Source organism: Amaranthus tricolor, chromosome 7 (genome assembly GCF_026212465.1).
Source record: "Amaranthus tricolor cultivar Red isolate AtriRed21 chromosome 7, ASM2621246v1, whole genome shotgun sequence".
NCBI lineage: Eukaryota > Viridiplantae > Streptophyta > Magnoliopsida > Caryophyllales > Amaranthaceae > Amaranthus > Amaranthus tricolor.
In genome coordinates, this window is record NC_080053.1 from 31754730 (window position 1) to 31776412 (window position 21683).

A 21683-nucleotide genomic window follows, 5' to 3' on the forward strand; every position below is an offset into this window, starting at 1 on the left:
GGATAAGGCCATTTGTGAATATGAAATATTTCATGTCAAGTTCAATATATTCTCCATCATTATTAGAACTTAGAATATGAATTTGTGTATTGAATTGAGTTTGAATCATTTTATAGAAGTTAACAAATACATTACAAACTTTAGATTTTTGTTTTAAGAAATAAATCCAACTCATTCGAGTACAATCATCAATAAATGACAAAAAGTAAGAAAAACTATGTGTTGCAAATTTAGGTGCAGGACCTCACACATCCGAATGAATAAGAACAAAAGGTTTGTTGGAATCAGATGAGCTCGGTAAATATGAATGTTTATGACTCTTAACAAACACACAAGTTTCACACTCTATAGACATTTTAGAAATTTTAAGAGATGTTTACATTCATTAATGAACATCAATGAATAAACCTCACACACACTTGAGAACAATCTTTCAAGGTAAAGTTTCCACCTTTAATGGTGATCTCTCACAAATACACTAATGGCTAAATCCTTGTTACCTCTATGTATTAGGCTCTCTCATTGATTCTCTAATACTTTTTGAGCCGTAAATCATTAGAGAAACCCTAGGACAAGGCTTGTTCCCCAAGCCAAAAAATGCAAAATCAAAATCACATATTTTGGCATGTAGGAGCCGGCTCGAACGAGTCAATGAAGTGCTCAAACGAGCGGCTGGGTGCAGCCTTCTGCTGACTTCTGTCGGTTGCTGCCTCGCTCGAGCATTTTCCTCCTTGTGTCTTCCCTCATTCAAGGCACAAGCCATGCCTCGTGTTGTGCACTCTCTTTCCTTGTTCAAGACATTCCTTTCCTTGCCCAAGACTCTCCAAAGCATCAACATTGATCACTTCATTGAGAGATCCAAACCTTAGCATCTCATGCCCCATTGCACACCCATATCACTCTCAAGTGTACAAGCCAGTGAGTGTAACAAGATGATTAAAGTCATCACTAACACCATGAGATTTGGGACTTGATACAACAGTTGAGAATGCCATATCATCCTTTCCCCTTTTCTCCCTTTCCGGTCTCCACCCTCATTTCCGTTGCCACTCCACTTTTTCTATCCACTGTTTCTTAGTATTGTGTCGTAAAGAAGACGAATTTGACTTTATATTGTATTTGGGTAGAAAGAAATAAAGGAGAGAGATTTAAAATGATGGATGATCTTTTGTTTGAATAACAAAAAGAAAGAGGATGATGGATTTGGAGGGGAGGGACTTGAAGGGAAAATACCAACAAATTTTGTTAAAAATACGATCTTCTCTAAAATGAAAAGATTTGAAGGATAAACACATATTTTCCTCCTTTTACTTTTCTTTCTCTTCAAACAAATAAGATACATTCTCCTTTTTTAATCCTCTCCTTCCCTTCCCTTCCTTTTTTTTTTTTTTTTTTTTTTTCCTCCTAACTTGTTATCCAAACGTAGTATTATGGTTTTCCTTTCAACCAAAGACTATTGTATGTGGTATAGTTCCTCTGTTGCTATTAGTTGGCTTTAACTGTGTTTGGTTCAGCAGGAACACTACTATCTCAACTGGTCACCTGGATGACAACTTCATGCGCATATTATATTGAGAGAATGTTTTGGATTTGTTGCAAACTCTTCAATGTTCTGGAGCCATGTAGTTTCAGCTCCCAAGAGCTAAAGAAGGAAGCTATTGATTCTTGCAACTAAATTTGTCTCATTAGTTTTGATCCTTCTTTGCCTTTTGTTTTAATGGTCAACATTGAAATGAGTTGAATTTTATTATCAATGACAATCATTATCATTATCATATTGCAACGGCTAGTCAAGACTCAAGACAAGAGTTGTGGTGTGGAATTGTAGAATCATATGCTTATTCATACTTTTTTTTTATGGTACTATAAAAATATAATTTTATAACAAAAAATGGTGGGCCTTTTCAATTTGGACTATAACCCAAGTCAGTAAGTCCTAACCATACGGATTGTTCACATGACCCCTTTACATTTTTTTGAATTTTTGTCCACTTCCCAATCCATTTCTCCAAATCCTGACTTTTGTCCCTAAATATACCCTTTTTCTTTTCATATTTCATGAATACTAAAAAGATTTAAACTTTTCTTTTTTTTTTCTTACATAAAATCTATAGACTTAATTTATTATTTTGTTAATAAGTAAAAATGCTGATATTACTCTAAGTAAGTGTTTTATTTTCAATGTCCAAATATAATATCTATCGAACTCATGAAAATGCTAATGTAGCAATATTGATGTAGATGTTATTTAAACTTAATTAATTTTCAATAATTTCTTAGTAAATGTGCAAATTCTTTGTATATCTCTTAGTTTGTTGATATAGATGGAATTATAGTTTATCAAGTATTATTAAGGTTGGTGTTTATTCATATTTCTTCTCACATTCCAGTATTTGATCATTTTATTTTCTATCAATATTTATAATTAATATAAATATAAATATAATAAAAATGTATAGCGAGCGAGAAGAAAAATGAAGTACATGAAAGGTCAAATAAGGAAGCATTTAAAATTAAGAGATTGGAAGAAATAATTTCTGAAGTGAAATAAAGTAAAAATATCAAATATCTATATTCAAACGTGAAAAAATATATATGTTTTTAACAATAACTTACTATTTACAAAATAATTAACTTTTTTTTGAAATGTACAAAATAATTAACTTTATTGCTCTTAAATTTATTTTCATTAGTGATTAATAAATTAGAATGAACAAAGAGTGACTCACTAAAAAGGACTAACTAATAAATTATCTTGTATACTCTATTATGACTTAAGTAAGTTATACTATCGTATTTGACCAAAATTATTCAAAATGTTGAATATTTTGTGTGCTATCACGTTTTCTTTATATATTAGACAGAGGTAAAGTAAAAATTTGTTCAATATTAAAAACTATAATATATTTATAATAATTTTGTATTTTTAAATACTTAACATATATTACGTAACATATTATTAAAACATCTAATTTTCTAAAATATTGTACAGTCAAACATGTTAAACTGTGTTGAGAAATTTGATATGTTACTCCGAATAAGTGAATAAGATCATTCACTAATTGAAGTAATACTCCTAAGTAATAAGTAGAACAATAATTTAGCGGTCAAATAAATAGTTATAGTCATTTTTAATCATTTTATGATTTATTAATCTTACTGTACAGAATTCCATGCATCATAATCTTGGATCCTTCTATCGTACCCTGCAGGCTTCATCTCACTGACATCACAAATTTTCTACCAATATCAAACAAAATCATCAATTTCAATCTTTTAAGGATTAAATGTTATCTTATTTGAATAGCAAATAACACTTTTAAGGTATAATTCTGAATTTAATTTTCAAGTCTCACTTACCCACCCTTTCCATTCCCTGAGCATGTTTTGCAATAAAAACAATTTATCAACAATTTAGCAAATAACACTTTTTGAACAATTTATTATTCTAAAAGGTCTTCAAAAAACCGTTATAAATGTACCCACAATTCTCTTTTTCTTTTTACTAATAAAGCCATAAAATAAACAACTTCTCTTGTATGAAACCGTTTCACAACGAAAAGAATCCATATAATTAGCTTATTCTTTTAATTGATCACTTTAAAATTGTTAGTGATTATTTAATGCATAAATCTGTCCAATAAAAATGATCTCATCATAAAAACGTTTTATTTAGAAATTTATATAAAACAAATTCCTTTCAAAAAAAGCCTTTAAAAAAATTGAAATAAATTAAAAGTAATATTCTTAATTTTTCCTTTCCTTTTTACTTTTCCATTCTAACCGACATTCGACGCGCCTATTTCCTAACCGTTTAAACCCCATTTTCTCCCTCCGTTAATCCCACTAAACCCAATTTTCTTTCCCTCTAAGCAAACACATTCTTTGGGACAACCCTTTTTTTTTTTTTTTTTTTTCCTGTTCTTGAGTCTCTGAAATGATCATACTCTCCAAAAATTCCAGAAATCATCACCAAATTCAACCACAATCTCCTAATTCTTGAACAAAATCAAATACCCATTCACAAATTATGCTTAGAAAACCATGATTTCATCTTCAAGAACCCATCTTTTTCTGCTATTCTTTCTTCTTCTTGCAATCTCAATCTCTTCTTCTACCATTAATTTCCACTTCTCATCGTTTAATCCCAGAAACTTCACTTTGTTGGGTGATTCATATTTGAAAAATGGAGTCGTTGGTCTCACAAGAGATGTTACTGTTCCTACTACAAGTTCTGGTTCAATCATTTACAATTATCCAATCCCATTTTTTGATATTGAAGCAAATATAACGGCTTCATTCTCTGCTAAATTCTCTTTTTCTATCAGTAATGTTAATCCTACTTCATCATCTGGTGATGGATTAGCATTCTTTCTCTCTCCTGATAATCAAACAATTGGTAGTTCAGGTGGGAATTTGGGTCTTGTTAATTCTACTGAGTTAACCAAGAATAGGTTTATTGCAATTGAATTTGATACTAAACTTGATCCTCATTTCAATGATCCAAATGATAATCATGTGGGTTTGGATGTTGATAGCTTGATTTCAATTCAAACTAGTAATTTGGGGTCAAATGGGCTTGATTTAAAGAGTGGGGATTTGATTAATGTGTGGATTGATTACGAGAATGAGGAAAAAGTAGTTAAAGTTTATATGAGCTACTCTAATACCAAGCCTGCGAACCCTGTTTTAGATGTTGAAATTGATCTTTCTGAATACTTAAAAGAGTTTGTGTATGTGGGGTTTTCAGGTTCTACTGAGGGCAGCACCGAAGTTCATCTTGTTGAGACTTTTGCATTTCAAACTTTTGGCTTTTCGCCAAGAAGACCTCATTATAAGACTCATAATGTGTCTGAGAGTTCTGTAATAATATCTCCTCCTCCGCCTCCTGGTGTTAGATCTAGCTCAAAGAAATTTCGAAAGAGGATTTGTTTGGGCCTTGCAATTTCTGGTTTCATATTCTGCTGTGCTGTTTTGATTGTTTTTGGTGCTTTGTATCTCAAGAAATGGAAGAATATCAAGAAATTGAAGAGCTTTAAGGCAGAAATGGTAACTGGTCCTAGACAGTTTTGCTACAAAGAGCTGAAACTAGCTACTAAAGGGTTCCATTCAAGTAGAATTTTGGGGAATGGTGCATTTGGGACAGTGTATAAAGCAAATTTCATATCTTCAGGAAATGTTGCAGCTGTGAAGAGATCAAAGCATAGCCATGAAGGTAAAACTGAGTTTCTCGCGGAATTGTCGATTATAGCTTGTTTGAGGCACAAAAACTTGGTTCAACTGCAAGGTTGGTGTGTAGAAAAAGATGAATTGTTACTGGTTTATGACTTTATGCCTAATGGAAGCCTTGACAAAGTGCTTTATCCTGTTTCAAAGAGTGACACAAACCCACTCCCTTGGCCTCAAAGATACAATGTAGCAGTTGGTTTAGCCTCAGTTCTGACTTACTTACACCAAGAGTGTGAACAGCAAGTCATACATAGAGATATCAAGACTAGCAATGTGATGTTAGATGGGAATTTCAATCCTCGACTAGGTGATTTCGGATTAGCTAGGATTATGGATCATGATAAAAGCCCGGTATCAACCTTAACTGCGGGAACAATGGGATACTTGGCTCCGGAGTACTTGCAGTATGGGAAAGCTACTGAAAAGACTGATGTTTTCAGTTATGGTGTTGTAGTGCTTGAAGTGGCTTGTGGGAAGCAGCCTATAGAGAGAGAGAATGGTGATCAGAAGATGGTGAATTTGGTGGACTGGGTATGGGGTTTGCATTCTGAAGGAAGGCTGATTGAAGCTGCTGATCAGAGGTTGAAAGGGGAGTTTGATGAGGATGAAATGAAGCAACTTCTGCTTGTTGGGTTAAGCTGCGCAAATCCTGATTGTTTAGAGAGGCCAAATATGAGGAGGGTTCTTCAGATACTTGAGAATGAGGGGGATCCAGTATTGGTTCCGAAATCAAAGCCAACTTTAATCTTCTCAACAAGCTTACCACTCAGTATAGAAGACATTGTTTCAGATGATGATGATGATGATGATGATGAAGAGAGTAAGAGCTCAGAAGATAGGTTTCAGATGACAATTCAGTCTAGTCAGAATTTGAAAGAAATTTGTTGAACATTTTTAGATTCATTCTTGTATTATTTTTTTTGTTTGATAATGATATTGCTGCATAGTGTGATCTAATTTGTAAGTCTTGAAATCAAATTTTAATTTTGTGAGTTCAAGATTTCTGTTGAACTGTGGCCAGCATTTCTTACTGATACATTTATGTTTTACTTCTACATTTCTTAATCCGATCTCACTAAGGAGTTCACCGGCAGACATTCATTCGCGAATCGAGTAAGAGTCTTACAAAGTTTCTTGATGTTGGAAGGGAATTGAAGAACATCCAATTTCTTCCTTTGATAAATACTCTATGGACTCTTCAAGCTCATTATGTGCTATTCTTGGTATAATTTATTTTCTAGAAAAATGGGTACCCTAATAAGGATTCCTCATTGCAATCTCAAATTGCAATTCAAATGTTTAAACACCCCAAAAAGTGAGTTATAACCTTTAAAATGGGGCACACAACGCCTAGGCTCAAAATTCTCCAAAACCTTTTACATTCTCTTTATAAGTTCTTGTTGTCCAAGACCTTGTTTGGCGGAGTCGACTTCCATGGGGTTACCACTAATCAGTAGAGAATACCTTGCAGAGGATATGCAACTATGCAAACCAATGTTACATAATTTGTTGGCTAATTTGCTTTTCGAATTCGTGATTCACTCAAAATGACCAATAAATATAGCCTAAAACCAACCATAATTCGCTTTTTTTGATTCACGATTCGCGAGAAAATTAGCGAATTTTGTAACACTAGGCAAACCATTACCATCTTTAATAAAATGAGCAGGGAAGTTCAGGGATACAAGCACCTTGTTAATGAAGTTCCAGACCATTGTATCTTAGGTCAATCTTCAAACGACCGTAGCTTATCATGTTGTAGTGTTTACAACAAGCTAACAAAGTAAGTATGTTGTGGAGAATGCTTCTATCTGCTGCAAAAGCTCCTTGGGCTTGATCAATTATGCTACCAAGTACGATTCTAAGTTGAAAACAAATTAACTAAGAGATGCATTTGTACAAGACATGATAGCATGAAATTGGAATCGGAGTTAAGTAATTTTCAAGGTCTTCAAAAGTTTACAGTTCTCAAAAAACTCATGTATAGCGTTGACAATATTAGGACCAAGTACTAACCAAGAGGCTTTGAAGAACTTGTTATTGAAGCCATCCAACCCTAGAGCCTTATCATCAATCATGGAAAGCTTTTTGAATCAATAAATGACCATCAATTTGTAAGAAGTAACATAGTCTTCGGATTATTATTCTATTACTCTGCTTTTTCTTCCTTACGGTAGTTCAGCTCTTCATGTTTATTGCTAGTCATTGTGCTGTCGAAGATGGAGGCTTAAACAGTCGTAAATATACATTAGTACCTTCTTTAATCTATTAAAAGTAATCATAGGTGTTGCATTGTATATTCTCATAACTTAGACATATATAAAAATCAGCTTGCACTTTCTAGGAAATGCACAATTTTCATCAGAATTCAGAACAAGTATCGTATAAAACTTGGCTCTAAACTATTATCATCACCACAATTGCAATTAACAAGCCCTTTCTTTGTCGTTGCAATCCCATAAAGCTCATGCATTTTGTGCCAATGTCCTAGTTTTTGGCCCATTTGACATTAGACCCCCAAAATATATGTAGCATATTTATTGAAACCCAGTATGACCACGTTGTATTAATAGACAATCTTATCTAAGAATACGCTTCTTGTTTTACTCATCAGCTAAACAAGCTTATCGACATCATTCTGTAGTAACAAGGGTAACATGGGAAGCAATTTAACTTTTGTTCAGTTGCAGGTACTAATAAAAAGGGGAAAAGATGCACTAAACGACTATAAAATTGCATGCTACCTCATCGGCTGATTTTCCTTGTGTTTCCTATCGACAGTCTCAAAAGCTGCTGCTGCTACGACATCAGATGGCTTTTGTACTCTTACTGCCGGAGAACAAGGCGTGCAGCAAAAGCTCCGTCCATTGCATGTTTCACTGGGCATGAGCGATAAAACCCATGTGCAGTTGAAAACTCTGATGGAACATATCTTTGTACTGGATCTATTTGGAATTCCTAAAACCCAACAAACAAATAAATAAACATAGACAAATAAAGAGAAGGCAATAATATGGAAAAACTACAGACGCTGTCAAAAATCATTAACCACATGCATATATTTAAGTTGTCAGAAAAAATGTCATAGATCCCACAATAATAGTGGTTCATGATCGGAATAACTACAATTATACAGGTTATGAGAGGTTAAAAAACTAATATGATAACTAAGTCATATTAGCACCTACCGGATGTCTAAGAAGAAAAGCAGATACCCTGTCTTCATTTTCTCCAGGATCGATGGAGCAGGTACTATACACAAATACACCATCTGTTTTGACGAGCCTGTACTTGTAATAGACATGGAAAAAAGGAATTAATTGAGTAAAACAGGTCAACAACATAAGAATAGAGCCAATAATTCTAGTATTATCTCTTTAAGCGCAATTATATATCTAAGAATTCAGATGGCTGTTGAACTTACTTGCAAGCAGCATCCAAAAGCTCATCCTGCAAATTCTTTAGCTCTTCCATGTCTTCCAACTTCCTATTCCAACGCAAATCTGGCCTCTTCAGAAAATATCCACATTAGATTAGGCTTTAGATACCACTTCCAATCAGGCAGCAATATATGCATGTGTATATGTATAAAAGTATTATATATTACTCCCTCCTATTCACCTTAGGATCCCATTTGACTTTTCACGGATTCTAAGGGTAGGAAAGAGAGTGGTATTATGGGTTTTTTAATGTAAGGGAGGAAAATTAATATGGGTAATGAAGGGTATAATTGAAAATAGGATAAAGCTATTAAGGGCATAAAAGTCAAAAACCCATACCAAAAATAGAATTGGGACAATTAAGGTGACTTGACCATAAAAGGAAATGGGACACATAAGCTGAATAAGAGGGAGTATTATATATTGCCAAACAAAATAAAACTTAAGTTTCAAATACATTAGAGCAATGAACAGCAACACCACCTACTTTAGAAAGTACACCAAGGCCAGAACATGGAGCGTCTAGCAGAACTTTATCAAATTTCAAATTCCTATTATCCTGAATAAATGGAACAGCTGTTCAACTTAAAAGAGTTAGCCATCAAAACTTTAATTTCTATCACATTTAACAACTTACTGCAAAGGTCCGAAGATCACTGTGAATGCAAGTGATCACATTATCGACGCATTGCAACTTGGCTGTTTCTTCAAGTATTCGTAGACGACCTTTATTTATGTCAGTTGCAGATATCATACCTGAAAAGTTTGGCATTCAGAATCCAGAACCAGTATAATCACTTGCCAAACATTGACACTAAAATAAGTTCGATTTTGCTACAAACCTTGACCATTCAAGCGAGAGGCCATGAAGAGTGTCTTTCCTCCAGGAGCAGCACAACAATCAATAATGTGATCACCAGGCTGTGGATCAAGAACAGAAACAGCTAGACCTGCAGAATGAATCAATATTGTGTTAAGAGTGTCAGCTTGTAAGACTTCAATTGGACTTCATGTCCAGTATCAAGTTTTTACCCACAAAATTTCAAATTCAACAAGCCTAAACCTCAAAACTTGATTTCAGAAATTCTGGCTATGTAAATATGCTTTTAGATTGTATCATCCTTATTACTATTTTGCCAACATTTAAAAAACCTCAAAATTTTAAATTGAGAAAACACATGTACTATTTCAACTCAAAAATTATACAATACGTCCTCTGTATTTTTACATTCAACACTTGCATAGTGTTCACTCTTCAATAACCAAACGGCCATACCAACCCCTAGGTAATTAGAAATTCCTAGGAAATTAAAATTACTTGATTGTAAACAAACAGTTTTTAAAATTCCTACAAATTTAACGACAACACCAATAGCAGTGCCTTAATCCCAAATTCCTAGAGATTTAACCAAAGGAAATAAATTCCTACGAATTAAAACTTTCTATGGGAATTTACTTCCTATGCTAAACAAACAACCTCTAAGAATTGGATTAATATATTAATTTAGATACCGTGTAAATTAAATGTTCAAAGTATTATGTGACGGAGGAAGTATAACGTTAAATTTGTGTTCTTTGGAGTCCAATAAGCCTAGTGTCAAATTAGGCAAAATCAAATCGAGGAATCAAGTGCCTATATCCACGTAGGGTGTGGAGGAACCAACAAGGGTTTTTGTGATGAAATCATAAAATGAGGAGCCTCACACTAGTCTCTTGACTCAAGCTTCAAAACCTGTCTAGCTTGCAAGAAAATTAGACTCATTATCAGTTTACCACTATCCAAGGTATTAAGTAGGTGAAGGGAAGGAGCATAGGCAAAAGATTCTAAGGGGAAACCTAAAAGGGGAAGCAACCATAGTACTGCTAATCAATTCGTTGGGTTTCCAAGGCAGGTGGAAGATGCTAATAAAATGTGGGAAAGCGGAGTTGGAAAACATAAGACACATTGCAAAAAAGATTCTAATGGTTTGATGGGCAAGATAAATGAGAACAAGGAATCATGGTGGTGGAATGCAAAAGTGAAAATTAAGATAAACATTAAAGATTTAAGGAGCTCAAGGTCATTAAGAGAGAAAGATATAAAGAAGCTGACATCCGGCAAAGATAGCAATGACGGAGGCAAAATGTTTAGTATATGAGGGCTTTTATAAGATATTGGACACAAGAGGGAAAAAAATGTACTTATAAGGTTGCAAAGGATAGGTCTACAAAGAGCCGGGACATAGAGACAGCCAAGTACATAAAGGATGAGGATGGAAGGGTTTTGTTCAAGCATAAGAACATTAGGTAGAGGTGGATGGAATATGTTTCACAACTGTTTGATGGAGTAAGAGGCCCATAAGAGGTAAGAAGGGAGACTACAAATTTACAAAGCTCCTAAGAGTATGGTTTTCGCAAGAAGATAACAAAAGAAGAGGTAAAAGAGGCCCTTAGGAGAATAGGAAACGCAAAGGCAGTCGACCCAAATAATATTCCTATTGAGGTGTGGTGTTTCATGGGTGAAAATGGTATTTTGTGTTAACAAAACTTTTTAACATTAATTTGAAGCCAACTAGGATGCCAAAGGAATGAAAGGAAAGCACACTTATTCCACTATATAAAACAAGTGTAATGCTCAATTATGTGAAAATTATCGAGGGATCAAAATTCTTTGTCACACGATGAAGATGTGGGAAAGAGTAATAGAGAAGAGGCTTAGACGAGAAACAATAATCAAAGAGAATCAATTTGGGTTCATGTCAGGATGATCCACTACTAAAGATATTCACGTCATGAAAAAAGAGAAGAATTTGCATAAGGTGTCCATTGATCTAGAGAATAAATAAGAGAGTGTACCAAGGACCATTATATGAGATATCATCGCGGCTAAAGGAATATCGTTGAATATATACAAACTATTTACGATGGAGCTACGACTAGCACTCTCTCACCTTTATAGACAATTGGTTCCTTAGTGCATGATATTCGCTTACGATATTTTGCTTATCGCCAGGACTAGTGAAGAAGTTTATGCAAGGTTAGAGCACTAGAGGGGGGCTCTAGAAGGAAAAGGTTTGTGAATAAGTCTCTATAATATGGAATCCTTACGGTGCAATTTTAGTGGGGGGAGCAAGTAGGAGAACCTCAAGTGACCGTTGGAGAGAAGATGTTGTTGCAAAAACAACCAAGTTTAAATATGTAGGGTTAATAATCCAGAGTAAAGGGGAGATTGATAAAGATGTAACGCATAGAGTTCAAGATGGATGACTTAAATGGAGAGCAACCTCTGGTGCTATAATATACGAGTTTCTCGTCTAGATTAAAGGGCAATTCTACAGATTTGCAGTTTGACTTGTCTAGTTTGTATAGGACAGAGCATTGGCAAGTTAGATGGATGTAGCAAAAATGCGAATGTTATGGTGAATATGTGGGCAAACCAGAATAGATAAAATTAGGAACTAGGACAAAGGACACCCATCTATGCAAAAATGTGTGAAAGTAGATTGAGATGGTTTGGACATGTGCAAAGTGAGAATGGTAGAAAGCATCACAGTTGAGGGAAAGATAAGTTGCAGTAGGCCTAAGAAAACGTGGGAGGAGCAAATTAGGAATGACATGAGCGAGTTGCACCTCTACGAGAGTTGACTATGGATAAAACTAGTTGGAGACGTGTCATCGTATTTGTGTTCTAGACCTTAGATAGTTACCAACGCCTACACGGTTACATCTATGTCACATATGCCTTGTTTAATTCTCTGGCCTTATGATTGCTTTTATATTTCTTTGGTCATGTTATTAGCTTTAATGTTTATCTTGCATTGCCTTGTCGTGTTTTTTGTCTTGACTAATATTGTTTTGTTTTTCATTGCAATTATTCTCGAGCCGAAGGACTCTTTGTCTGCATCTTTCTTTATGGGTGTGGTTTGCCGTCTTTCATCCTTATTCAGACCCTAATCATAGTTTCTATGAGAATTAAACTAGGTATACTGATGATAACTTAAAGAAAAGAGGAAAGTATGGATTTTTCTTCAGTGTGACAAAGGTGACATCAGTTTGGATGGCTTTAATACATGAAAGTCGGCACTCGGCAGTATGAAGAATGGTATGTGAGATTTTGTCAGAGTAAGTATCTCATTTTTGGTTAGTTCTTGAAGTGTAGTCATCAAAGCTGTTGCGTGTAATGAAACTGAGATGTGCTGACCTGCACTCTCATCCTGAACAGAGCACAAGCCTTCTTTCAACAATCCAGTTTGTATCACAGTCTGGAATATGAGAAAACATATTATTGATCTAAATTTGACCAGAAGGGCACACCATTTCAAAAGTAACATTATGGTATTAAGGCAAGACATCACCTGCATCCCGCTTTCAACACAGACAAAATCATCCAAATGTGAGGAAGGTTTGTGGGGAACCTAAAGAGAGTATTGAAGTACACATAGAATCAGGTAAAGGAGGCACAGCATAGTACTACTGACTAAGAAGAGTCAGCTACCTTCAACATGTTAAGCTTCATCATAAGGTCTTCACGGTTAAATCCTTTTGCAATATTGGCCCTAGTATCAAGGAAATCAATAACAAGAAAAAATTTCCATATAAGTCAAAATAGTATTTTGTTCATTCATGAGCACAAGAAAAATAAAACAACACTAACCTCAAGCTGAAGCTTGGATCTGTGTTATTCCACATCATTAGTTTTATAGCTTCTTCTTGTCCAAGATACTTGGTCCACCGTCTTACCATCCACTGGGGAAGGGGGAAAATGAAAAAGGAGATGAGTCAGCATTGACAATTGTTGTATGCCCTAAAAGCATGGAATTATCTACATGCTATGAGATACAACTACCTCTTACACAAGTGAATTCATAATTTTGGTGGGAGAGAGTGAGTTAACATGATCATAAGCTCATAACCTTTAAACAAAAGTATTATTTACAAACTCACCACTGGATGAGAATAAGTAGTGGCAAGGGCTCGTGCTTGAGCCCGGTCATCACCATCCATCTTCAGTACAGGAAGAGAATCTTTATCCTGTAAAGAAATATGCCTAGTGTTGTGAACCATATTAACGAAAATATGTTGCTAAATACAAATAACAAACCACAAAAAAGAGAACATAACCCCAATACAAGCTCATATATTCACCAAAAACAAAACAGAAGATATTTTATAACGAAGTTTTGGACCTTGAGAAAAACTAGTTTTCGAAGAATTCCATTCACCATGTTTCCTGCACCTGGTCTGAGAGCAAACTTCGCTAACTTGACATTCTGCAACATTTTCCAAGAGTAAGAACAAGTCCCTAAACCTCAAAACATATAAATTATGCTCTTCAAACTAAAATCACATGAAATTTTGAAAATAAAAGAAGCAATCTTCTGTAATAGTTTATGTTCGTGCACAAGTTACGTAACAGGTGGTATGCAAGCTATGGATTGCCATCTCATAACACCTAAGCATAATTTAAGAACATATCCATGCCAGTGCACAACACACCCGCAGGCTGCACGCACATACATTCAAAACGAAAGGCAATTACAACATTAGATATAGTAACTATAAGCCAATGCATTACCACTATAGACTATGACACACCTCAAGTAGCATGGATGAGTGAGTACAAACCTCGTTAACAACAGCATATGGTGGTTTTTCCAGTTTTACAATCTCATACACTCCAACCCTAAGGATCTAGAGATAATAATAAGTCAGAAAACACTATATGGTATTATGTCAAGAAGAAATAAATATAAAACAAAAATAGCTTTAGGAAACTGCACCTCCATGCGACACAAAAATAATGAACAGAAACACTACGGTCTATAACTTCACAACCAAGAAACAAACTTTTGAAAATGTTGCCTTACATGATAAATTGAATGTCTCAAAATTGTTAGTCACAACATATTTTCAGTAAAAAGGGTAACTATCTTTATCTAGACCCACAATCTATAGAAGGAATTAAATTCTTGTGTGATGTACCTGTAACAGAAGAGGTTCTATGTTCCTAAAGGACCTTTCATCATGGCACAAACAAACAATAAGAAAATCAAGATATCTTCGCCAACGAATCGTACCATTCACAATTTCTGTAACCTGCATTGCCAAGATGTATGTTTAGAAAAATACTCATTCCTTCTACTGTATGAGAACTAAAGCTATCCTTTACAGTCAGCATTTGCACTCAGATTTATTTACCTGGCATAAATTCAAGATGTAAGAAAACCAAGTATAAACCATGAATTCCTGAGGTTAAAGCATCTACACAAAGTCACAAATGGAACTCACTTGACTCCCATGAACAATTGGACAGCCATATTATCAACCAACTTTTGTGAACGTTTTTAGGAATGATATGCTATATAAGACTTTTAAGTCTCAACAAAGGTCCCTCAACTTAATTGTTACCCTTTATATTTGCCCTCAAATACATAAACATTATCAACACATTGTCATCCTAAAGACACAAAAAATTTTCTTAGTCTTAGGGGACCAAGTTATATGCAATACCATGGGAGTCTATATCTGCTTAAAGAATCCATATTCAGCAACTTATTTTATGATAAAATAATGAAAGGAATTTTGAGAAGAAAAAGAGGGCGAGTATAAGACCAATCTCAGATCTTTTTCATTCAGGTCGTTGGTGCGGAATCCTAGAGTCCTTTCAACATATTCCATCTCGTTGTTCCCTGAACCTTTTCCTCTCTCATTTAAAAGATCAGCATAAGCTCCACCAAACTCAATCCGCATCAATCTCACAGCAGCAACTGAATTCACACAAGGAATCAAGCCATGAGAATGCAGAATCAAGCAATGTTCCCAAAAACCCAAGCCATTAACAATAACTAAGTGTTTTCAATGAAATGAGCAGCAGTGAAAATTATTACTTTGGCTACCATGCACCGAAGCACAAACATTATTTTTTACCAAATTATTACGTTAATTTTAAGTTGAACTTAACACCAAACAGCCATCATCGTAAAAACAGCACATAAGCCTCCAAACAATTGCAACAAGAAGCTGAACTTTATAGAGTATCTCAATGTTTTTTGATGCATTGATCATTTAACATGTTTCTGACATCGCAAGCTCATTTGTTAATCCCATAAGGGCTCTTGTATTTATTTTTATAGTTCCAGGCTAAGCCCATGTCCATGTATTTTTATTAGGTTTGTATATTCCTACATATATATAGATTAGAGCAAAGAGGAGGATCACAATCTTTTACCCAAAATTCATTCGCCACTGGTTAGCGTGGTACCAGAGCAACTACTAAGATGGACGAGTTTGAATTGAGGCATCAAAGATTGAATCTTTAACCCAAAGTTGGTTTCTCCATAAAGGAATATTTCTTGCAATAAAGGTTTAAATATTATAGGGTCTCTTGAATTTCAATCGAATGTTATTATTGATATTCATCGTTAATTTTATATTCTTTTGATTTTTTGTGGAGTGTAGAATGTAGATTGAATAGAAAATATTTAGATTTTTGTATATCTTCTTTGATTTTTATCATTGATTGATTAATTCCTTAATTTTTTCGGAGTGTTACGTGTTTGGTAAAGAATTATGACTTTACATACTCCTGTTGAAACTACAAAGAGTTAATCTACAAAGAAGTAGAAAGAGTCAAAAGTGAAAAGGATGCACAAAGTTGGTTTCATTTATGGAACTATAACAATTTTAATTAAGAAGAATACACATTGAGAAGGTTAATTCCTTCTCATTAAATTGAATGTTGCGTTCCTTACGTTGCTAATAACACTAAAGAACACCGAAATGCCAATAAAATGATCTTTAAGTTATATTAAATATTTCTTCAAAATAATTTTTTTAAAGTTGGATGTAAGAAATTATAATATTATCGAGATTATAAAAATATAAAATATAGAAGTATAACAATTCAATACACACAATTTTGTTCATGAGTAAAAACATAACCTATGTTACTTATACTCGAGTATGGGTATCGGATGCGGGTGTTGATCGTAGGATCTGGCATGACAATTATAAAATTCTAGGATGTGCAGACACCGTCCTAATATTGGTATGGTTACGGGGATACGGAAAAATAATTTTAAAAAAATGTCATAGCTAAATATACTTAAAACTGTCTAACTTATTTATTCACTTTGATGATGATAATATCATAACAAATATAACGATTTAAAAATTAAGTTATGTTGTAAATGAATTAATTTTATAAAATAATATTATCATTCATATCAGTAAATATTTATAGAATCCATGTTTTACACGGGAATCTATCTAGTATAGTTATAATATTAACATAGTTACATATATTATAATGATTAATAATTATGATTGATATAATACGTTAATTAGGAGATAAAAAAAAAACAAATTTACAAACAATTATTTCATAAACCATTTAAAACATTATAAAGCATGATGACTGATGATGAATCATGATCGTGAAAACAGCGTGAACGAAAATTGTTGTGTCAATCGGCGCGGTGGAAGATCGCTTCCCAATTCATTTGGATTACACAGTGTTTTGATGAGCTACCTTATATTTTTTATTTTGCTAAAAATTAAACTAAAAGATTAGTCTACCCAGTTACAAATTTTAAAAGAGGTTGTTAATAATATAGTAATTATTTTGATGAATTGTTTGTTCATATTTATAACTTGTGTTTAAAATGTTGTTGAAGCATCAATGTCCTTTGAGTTTAGGGAGATATACATACATAAGCATGTCATATTTGTTAGTGTCTTATGGAATTAAATCTTCCTCTTTTGAAGTATGTCTTATTACCAACAAGTTACTCCCTTTGTCCCATGAGTTTATTAGTATTTTTATTTTGATTTATCGCTTTTACATTGCAAGATTTTTTGGGTTAAATTTTATAGATGTATAAATGATGGATGTCATTTTACTTGTTTTGCAATGTAAGGATTGATGCTATTGTACAACAATTCTAAAATATGAATAGTAGGCTAGAACAATAGTAAGTAGTTTGTTATTTTGTTACTTTGTATTTCATTTTGTTAGACTTTGTTTTCATTGTAAATTTGAAGTTCATTATGTGAGGATGACGTTTATTGAACTTCGTTAATCTTTTGGTTTACCACCATTTGAGGTGAGGATTATGTTAATTGATCGCTTTTATATTATTTTGGCTTTAGTTTGGGATTATTGTGCTTCTACATGCTATTTTGTAGAATAAAAAAAATTTAAGTTGTTCATTCTACAAACGAAACTTTCGCAAAATTTTCTTAAAATTTCGTCCATTTGTTGGTGTCCCAAGAGAGTCTGAACCTTGGATCCGCCCCTAATCTAAACCTATGACTAAACGCGTGGTTGATACTTGATACTACTACATATCCAACACAAACTACAGCTGAGGTCAACACGAGTACACCTTATAATTCTTCTACCTTTGCTTCTGCTTCTTCTACTCCTTAGTTTCCTGAAGTTATGGGTCGGGTCATCGAGTGAAACATTTGTAAGTTTTACTTCCTGATTATATTTCCTTGCATCCCTCTTGGAGTCCCTCTCCAGATTCACCCTTCACTTAAGATTCCACAGGTATGTAGCATCCTATACCATATCATATTAATTACATAAATTCACCAACACACATCGTGCTTTTCTGACTAATATGAACCTCGCTTCTTTAAGGAGGCCATGAATGATCCTAGTTGGTTGTAGACAAGCCATGTCTAATGAGATTCAGGCTTTCAAAGATAATAGGACTTGGGAGTTGGGACATGACTACTTTGCCTATTAGGAAGAAAATTATTGGCTACTAATGGGTCTATAAGATAAAATATATGGCTTTGTTGAATGTCTCAAAGCAAGTCAAGTTATTCTTGGGAATCATCATGTCGAAGGGTTGGATTATCATGAAACATTCGCTCTTGTAGCAAATATGACTATTATTTGCATGCTCTTAGTTGTTGCTACTACCGAGATTTATGAATTACATCAAATGGATGTTCGCATGCTTTTCTAAATGGCGATCTTGATAAGGAGGTGTATATGAAAACCCCTTCAGGCTTCTCAATTAGCAAGCCAGGCACGGTGTGTCGCCTACCTCAATGTCGGTTCGCTAAACTTGCATCTTCATCACTAAGTTATGGGTTTGTGCAATTTCACTCTGACTATTCTCTTTTTACTTATAATCACGGAGGTGCTTATCTTTTTGTTTTGGTGTGCGTGGATCATAGTGCAAATATATGGTAACGTCATGGTTGCAGTAATGGACAAGGTATTATGGAAACGGGGTGATGCGATTATTGTATTGCCAAATTTCACATAAACCATGAAATATCGCGCTTGAAACGGCCTAAAATGCGATTTTCACACCTTTACGATACGAGTATTATTGATTCTAAAAATTTGAAAACCTTTACGATATGTCCGATACGATTCGACCTTGTTTTTGCACTATGACGTGGATGATCTCATTATTAGTATTCTCCTTAACTAGTGTTGCATTTAAGACTTACTTGGGCAATTGTGTCCTCAAATATCTCCTCGAAGTAAAAGTTACAAGGAAACCTGATGGTATCTTCTTGTGTCAATGCAAATACACACTAGATACGCTTCATCAGACAGGTCCATTGGGCTTAACAGTTGTGATACTAAATCACAAACTTGGACGTGCTTCCAAGGCTATTCTTTCTGACCTTGAACAATATCATCAGCTTGTCGACCATCTGATCTATTTATCATTTACACAGTGCACACTCCACATATTGAACATTGGAAAGTTGCACTTATGGGGTTCGTTATCTTAAAGGAACATTAGGGCAAGGGATCCTCATTTCCTCTATTCTGATCTCTGCTCTCTGGATGGTGTGATTCTAATTGGGTCAGTGCCCCCTTACTCGACGTTCTCTTACAGAATGGATAGTGTTCCTTGGTTCTTCTCCTATTTCTTGGAAAACAAAAAAAATAACACTCTATGTCTCGAACTTTCGCTAAAGCTGAATATCGGCCTATGATTGTTGTTACTGCTGAGTTAAAATGGCTTTATGTCGCTCTATTTGATCTTGGTCCGGTAGTTTCTCATCCTATGTCCTTCTATTGTGATAATCAATTTGAATTGAAAATTGCATAAAATCCAATTTTCCATGAACGTACTAAACACATTAAAGTTGATAGCTATTATGTGCGAGATGCCATATGTGATGGGCTTATGGCTTTTCCTCATGTCTCTACAACAGAGCAACGTGCTAACATTTCAAACTAAGGCTTTAGGGACTCAACAGTTTTTTTATCTTCTAAGCAAGTTGGGCATTGTGACCTACGCCAACGTGAGGGGGTGTAAGCCCATACATGCTCTTGTATTTATTTCTATTGTTTAGGGCTAAATCCATGTCCATTAACTAACAAGCTTTAAAACTATGTTGTAAAACAGCAATTATGATCGCCCTGCCATCCACTTATGCAAACACAACACATTTGTATCGAAAATAAAAGTCAAACTAAGAAAACAAGGTTATTGGAGTAGAAAACTAAGAGAATATTATTGTCACAGGTAAGAAATAACTATAAAATGATGGAGAAGAAAATATATAAGCATTAGTCCCCTCATTTTGGGTAAATATTTAACCTAGTGGAATGTTGGGAAAATTTCTCTTCTTCTCCCTAAAATAAGGTCAATTATCTTTCTTTTCCTTCATCTTCCTTATACCAAAATATTCATTATTCTTCATCACCTTTCAAATTCATCTCTACGTAGCTATATTTGTATAATTTGACTTTTATTCCCCTTAAATATTTACCCATGTTTTAAGGATGCCCTAAGGGTAAGTTCTGTCTAACTAATTATCAATTCTAATAATTTAATTAGTTTAGTCCAATTCAATTAATTTTTCCCATCACTTTCACTCATATTTCCACCACTTGATAAGTTCGGACAAGTTTAATTTAGTTCAACACAATCATGAACTTCTAATAGTTCAATTATGCTAAAAAAAAATAAAAATAAAAAATTCAAAACATTTAGTCCAATTTAGTTGAATACCAGCTCTATGAGATGAAATCTGAGAATTAAGCTTGTGGGTATTCTCATTAGAATCAAGCACACCTAAAAAAAAAGTTCAAACAACCTTTAAAGAAAGGAATTAGGAAATTGAACATCAAATCAAAAAAATAAAAAAGCAAATCTGTTCACCTTTTCTGCGGAGAGGAAAAGTAGTGTCTATAGTTCTGGGCTTTGAGGAAGAAAAAGACTGATTCTTTTGCAAATGTCCATGGCTGATAATCGGTGGATTTGTCGTAATTGAGCGTTTAATGAAAATGGGTTTCGGGGGAATTGAGGGGTAAGAAGCATAGTTATAGGAGTATGTTTTAAAGGAGGGTGACAGTGGATTGAAACTGGTGATGGTCATGGATGTCTCCATTTTTCAATAAGTCTGTCCAACCTTTTTTTTCTGAAATAATGGATTGAAACAGAGTAATAAATACTCCTGTGCCCTATGGGCATGGCTATGAGCCTATGAGGACTGAGGACGGGGCATTGCTATTTAGACCACTTCCATTAGTGTAAAATTTTATTTTAGTGGAAAGTTTTTCACTTTTTTGACAGGTTTTTACTTTTATTCGTAAAAACTTAAAAAAATTATTATAAATGTTTCTAGAAAAATTTTAAGTGAGAAAAAATTTTAGGATTTCATTATAAAGGGTTTTGCTATTAAAATTAAATTTTAAAATAAAAGCTAAGAGAATAAAAGGAAGGGGTAAAGTAAAAAAGTAAGAGGGAAAAAATAGTAAGGGAATATTTTTGTTTTTTCATAATGGAATAAATTAGATTAGTAGTATTTCCATCCAAAATTTAATGTGGTAGAAAGGAGAAGTGTAGAGAGATTAATGAGAATTTTTTTTTAATCACCATTGAGAATGCTCTAAATAAATGTGTTAAATTATTTGTAGCATAAATTTTTAAAATAATTACAACAATTACAATGTTATTTTTATGGTGTTAAAACTTTAATTATAAAAAAAATTGATTTTCGGTCATCACTTAATAGCATGTATTCAAATGGTAATATATTAGAATA

The 21683-nt window shown here is 33.9% G+C and overlaps 2 protein-coding genes across 9 annotated transcripts; one reads left to right on the forward strand and one right to left on the reverse strand.

The window, feature by feature from the left end:
• The first annotated feature begins 3842 nt into the window (after positions 1–3842).
• Positions 3843–6294, forward strand: LOC130818150 (probable L-type lectin-domain containing receptor kinase S.7). The gene has a single exon (XM_057684206.1). The coding sequence runs from the start codon at positions 4045–4047 to the stop codon at positions 6115–6117; it is 2073 nt and encodes a 690-aa protein (XP_057540189.1). The 5' UTR covers positions 3843–4044; the 3' UTR covers positions 6118–6294.
• Positions 6295–6691: 397 nt separating this feature from the next.
• LOC130818151 (uncharacterized) lies at positions 6692–21248 on the reverse strand. 8 transcript variants are annotated; one of them, XR_009043926.1, is made up of 19 exons: positions 20798–21126; positions 20648–20710; positions 15261–15415; positions 14847–14894; positions 14631–14744; positions 14274–14339; positions 13835–13918; positions 13593–13679; positions 13303–13394; positions 13144–13204; positions 13004–13063; positions 12850–12910; positions 9512–9619; positions 9307–9425; positions 9157–9228; positions 8654–8739; positions 8418–8514; positions 7974–8187; positions 6693–7867 (listed from the first exon to the last, which is right to left on the reverse strand). XR_009043926.1 is itself a non-coding variant. In XM_057684207.1 (18 exons), the coding sequence occupies exons 1-18, from the start codon at positions 21024–21026 to the stop codon at positions 8056–8058; spliced, it is 1734 nt and encodes a 577-aa protein (XP_057540190.1). In that variant the 5' UTR covers positions 21027–21126; the 3' UTR covers positions 6693–8055. The 8 variants fall into 8 exon arrangements, 4 of the variants coding, with proteins under 4 accessions (XP_057540193.1, XP_057540190.1, XP_057540194.1 ...); XR_009043925.1 differs by having other exon boundaries at positions 6694–7455; positions 20798–21127; XM_057684207.1 differs by having other exon boundaries at positions 6693–8187.
• Positions 21249–21683: the final 435 nt, after the last annotated feature.

Bases quoted from the DNA above. Each gene is read 5' to 3' on its own strand.
- LOC130818150 (XM_057684206.1), top strand. From the start codon at position 4,045: ATGATTTCATCTTCAAGAACCCATCTTTTTCTGCTATTCTTTCTTCTT.
- LOC130818151 (XM_057684207.1), bottom strand. From the start codon at position 21,026: ATGGAGACATCCATGACCATCACCAGTTTCAATCCACTGTCACCCTCC. The intron at 13,064-13,143 runs GTAGCTGACTCT...TACTCTCTTTAG, and splicing joins TGAAGCTTAACATGTTGAAG to GTTCCCCACAAACCTTCCTC. The intron at 8,188-8,417 runs GTAGGTGCTAAT...GTTGGGTTTTAG, and splicing joins CTTTTCTTCTTAGACATCCG to GAATTCCAAATAGATCCAGT.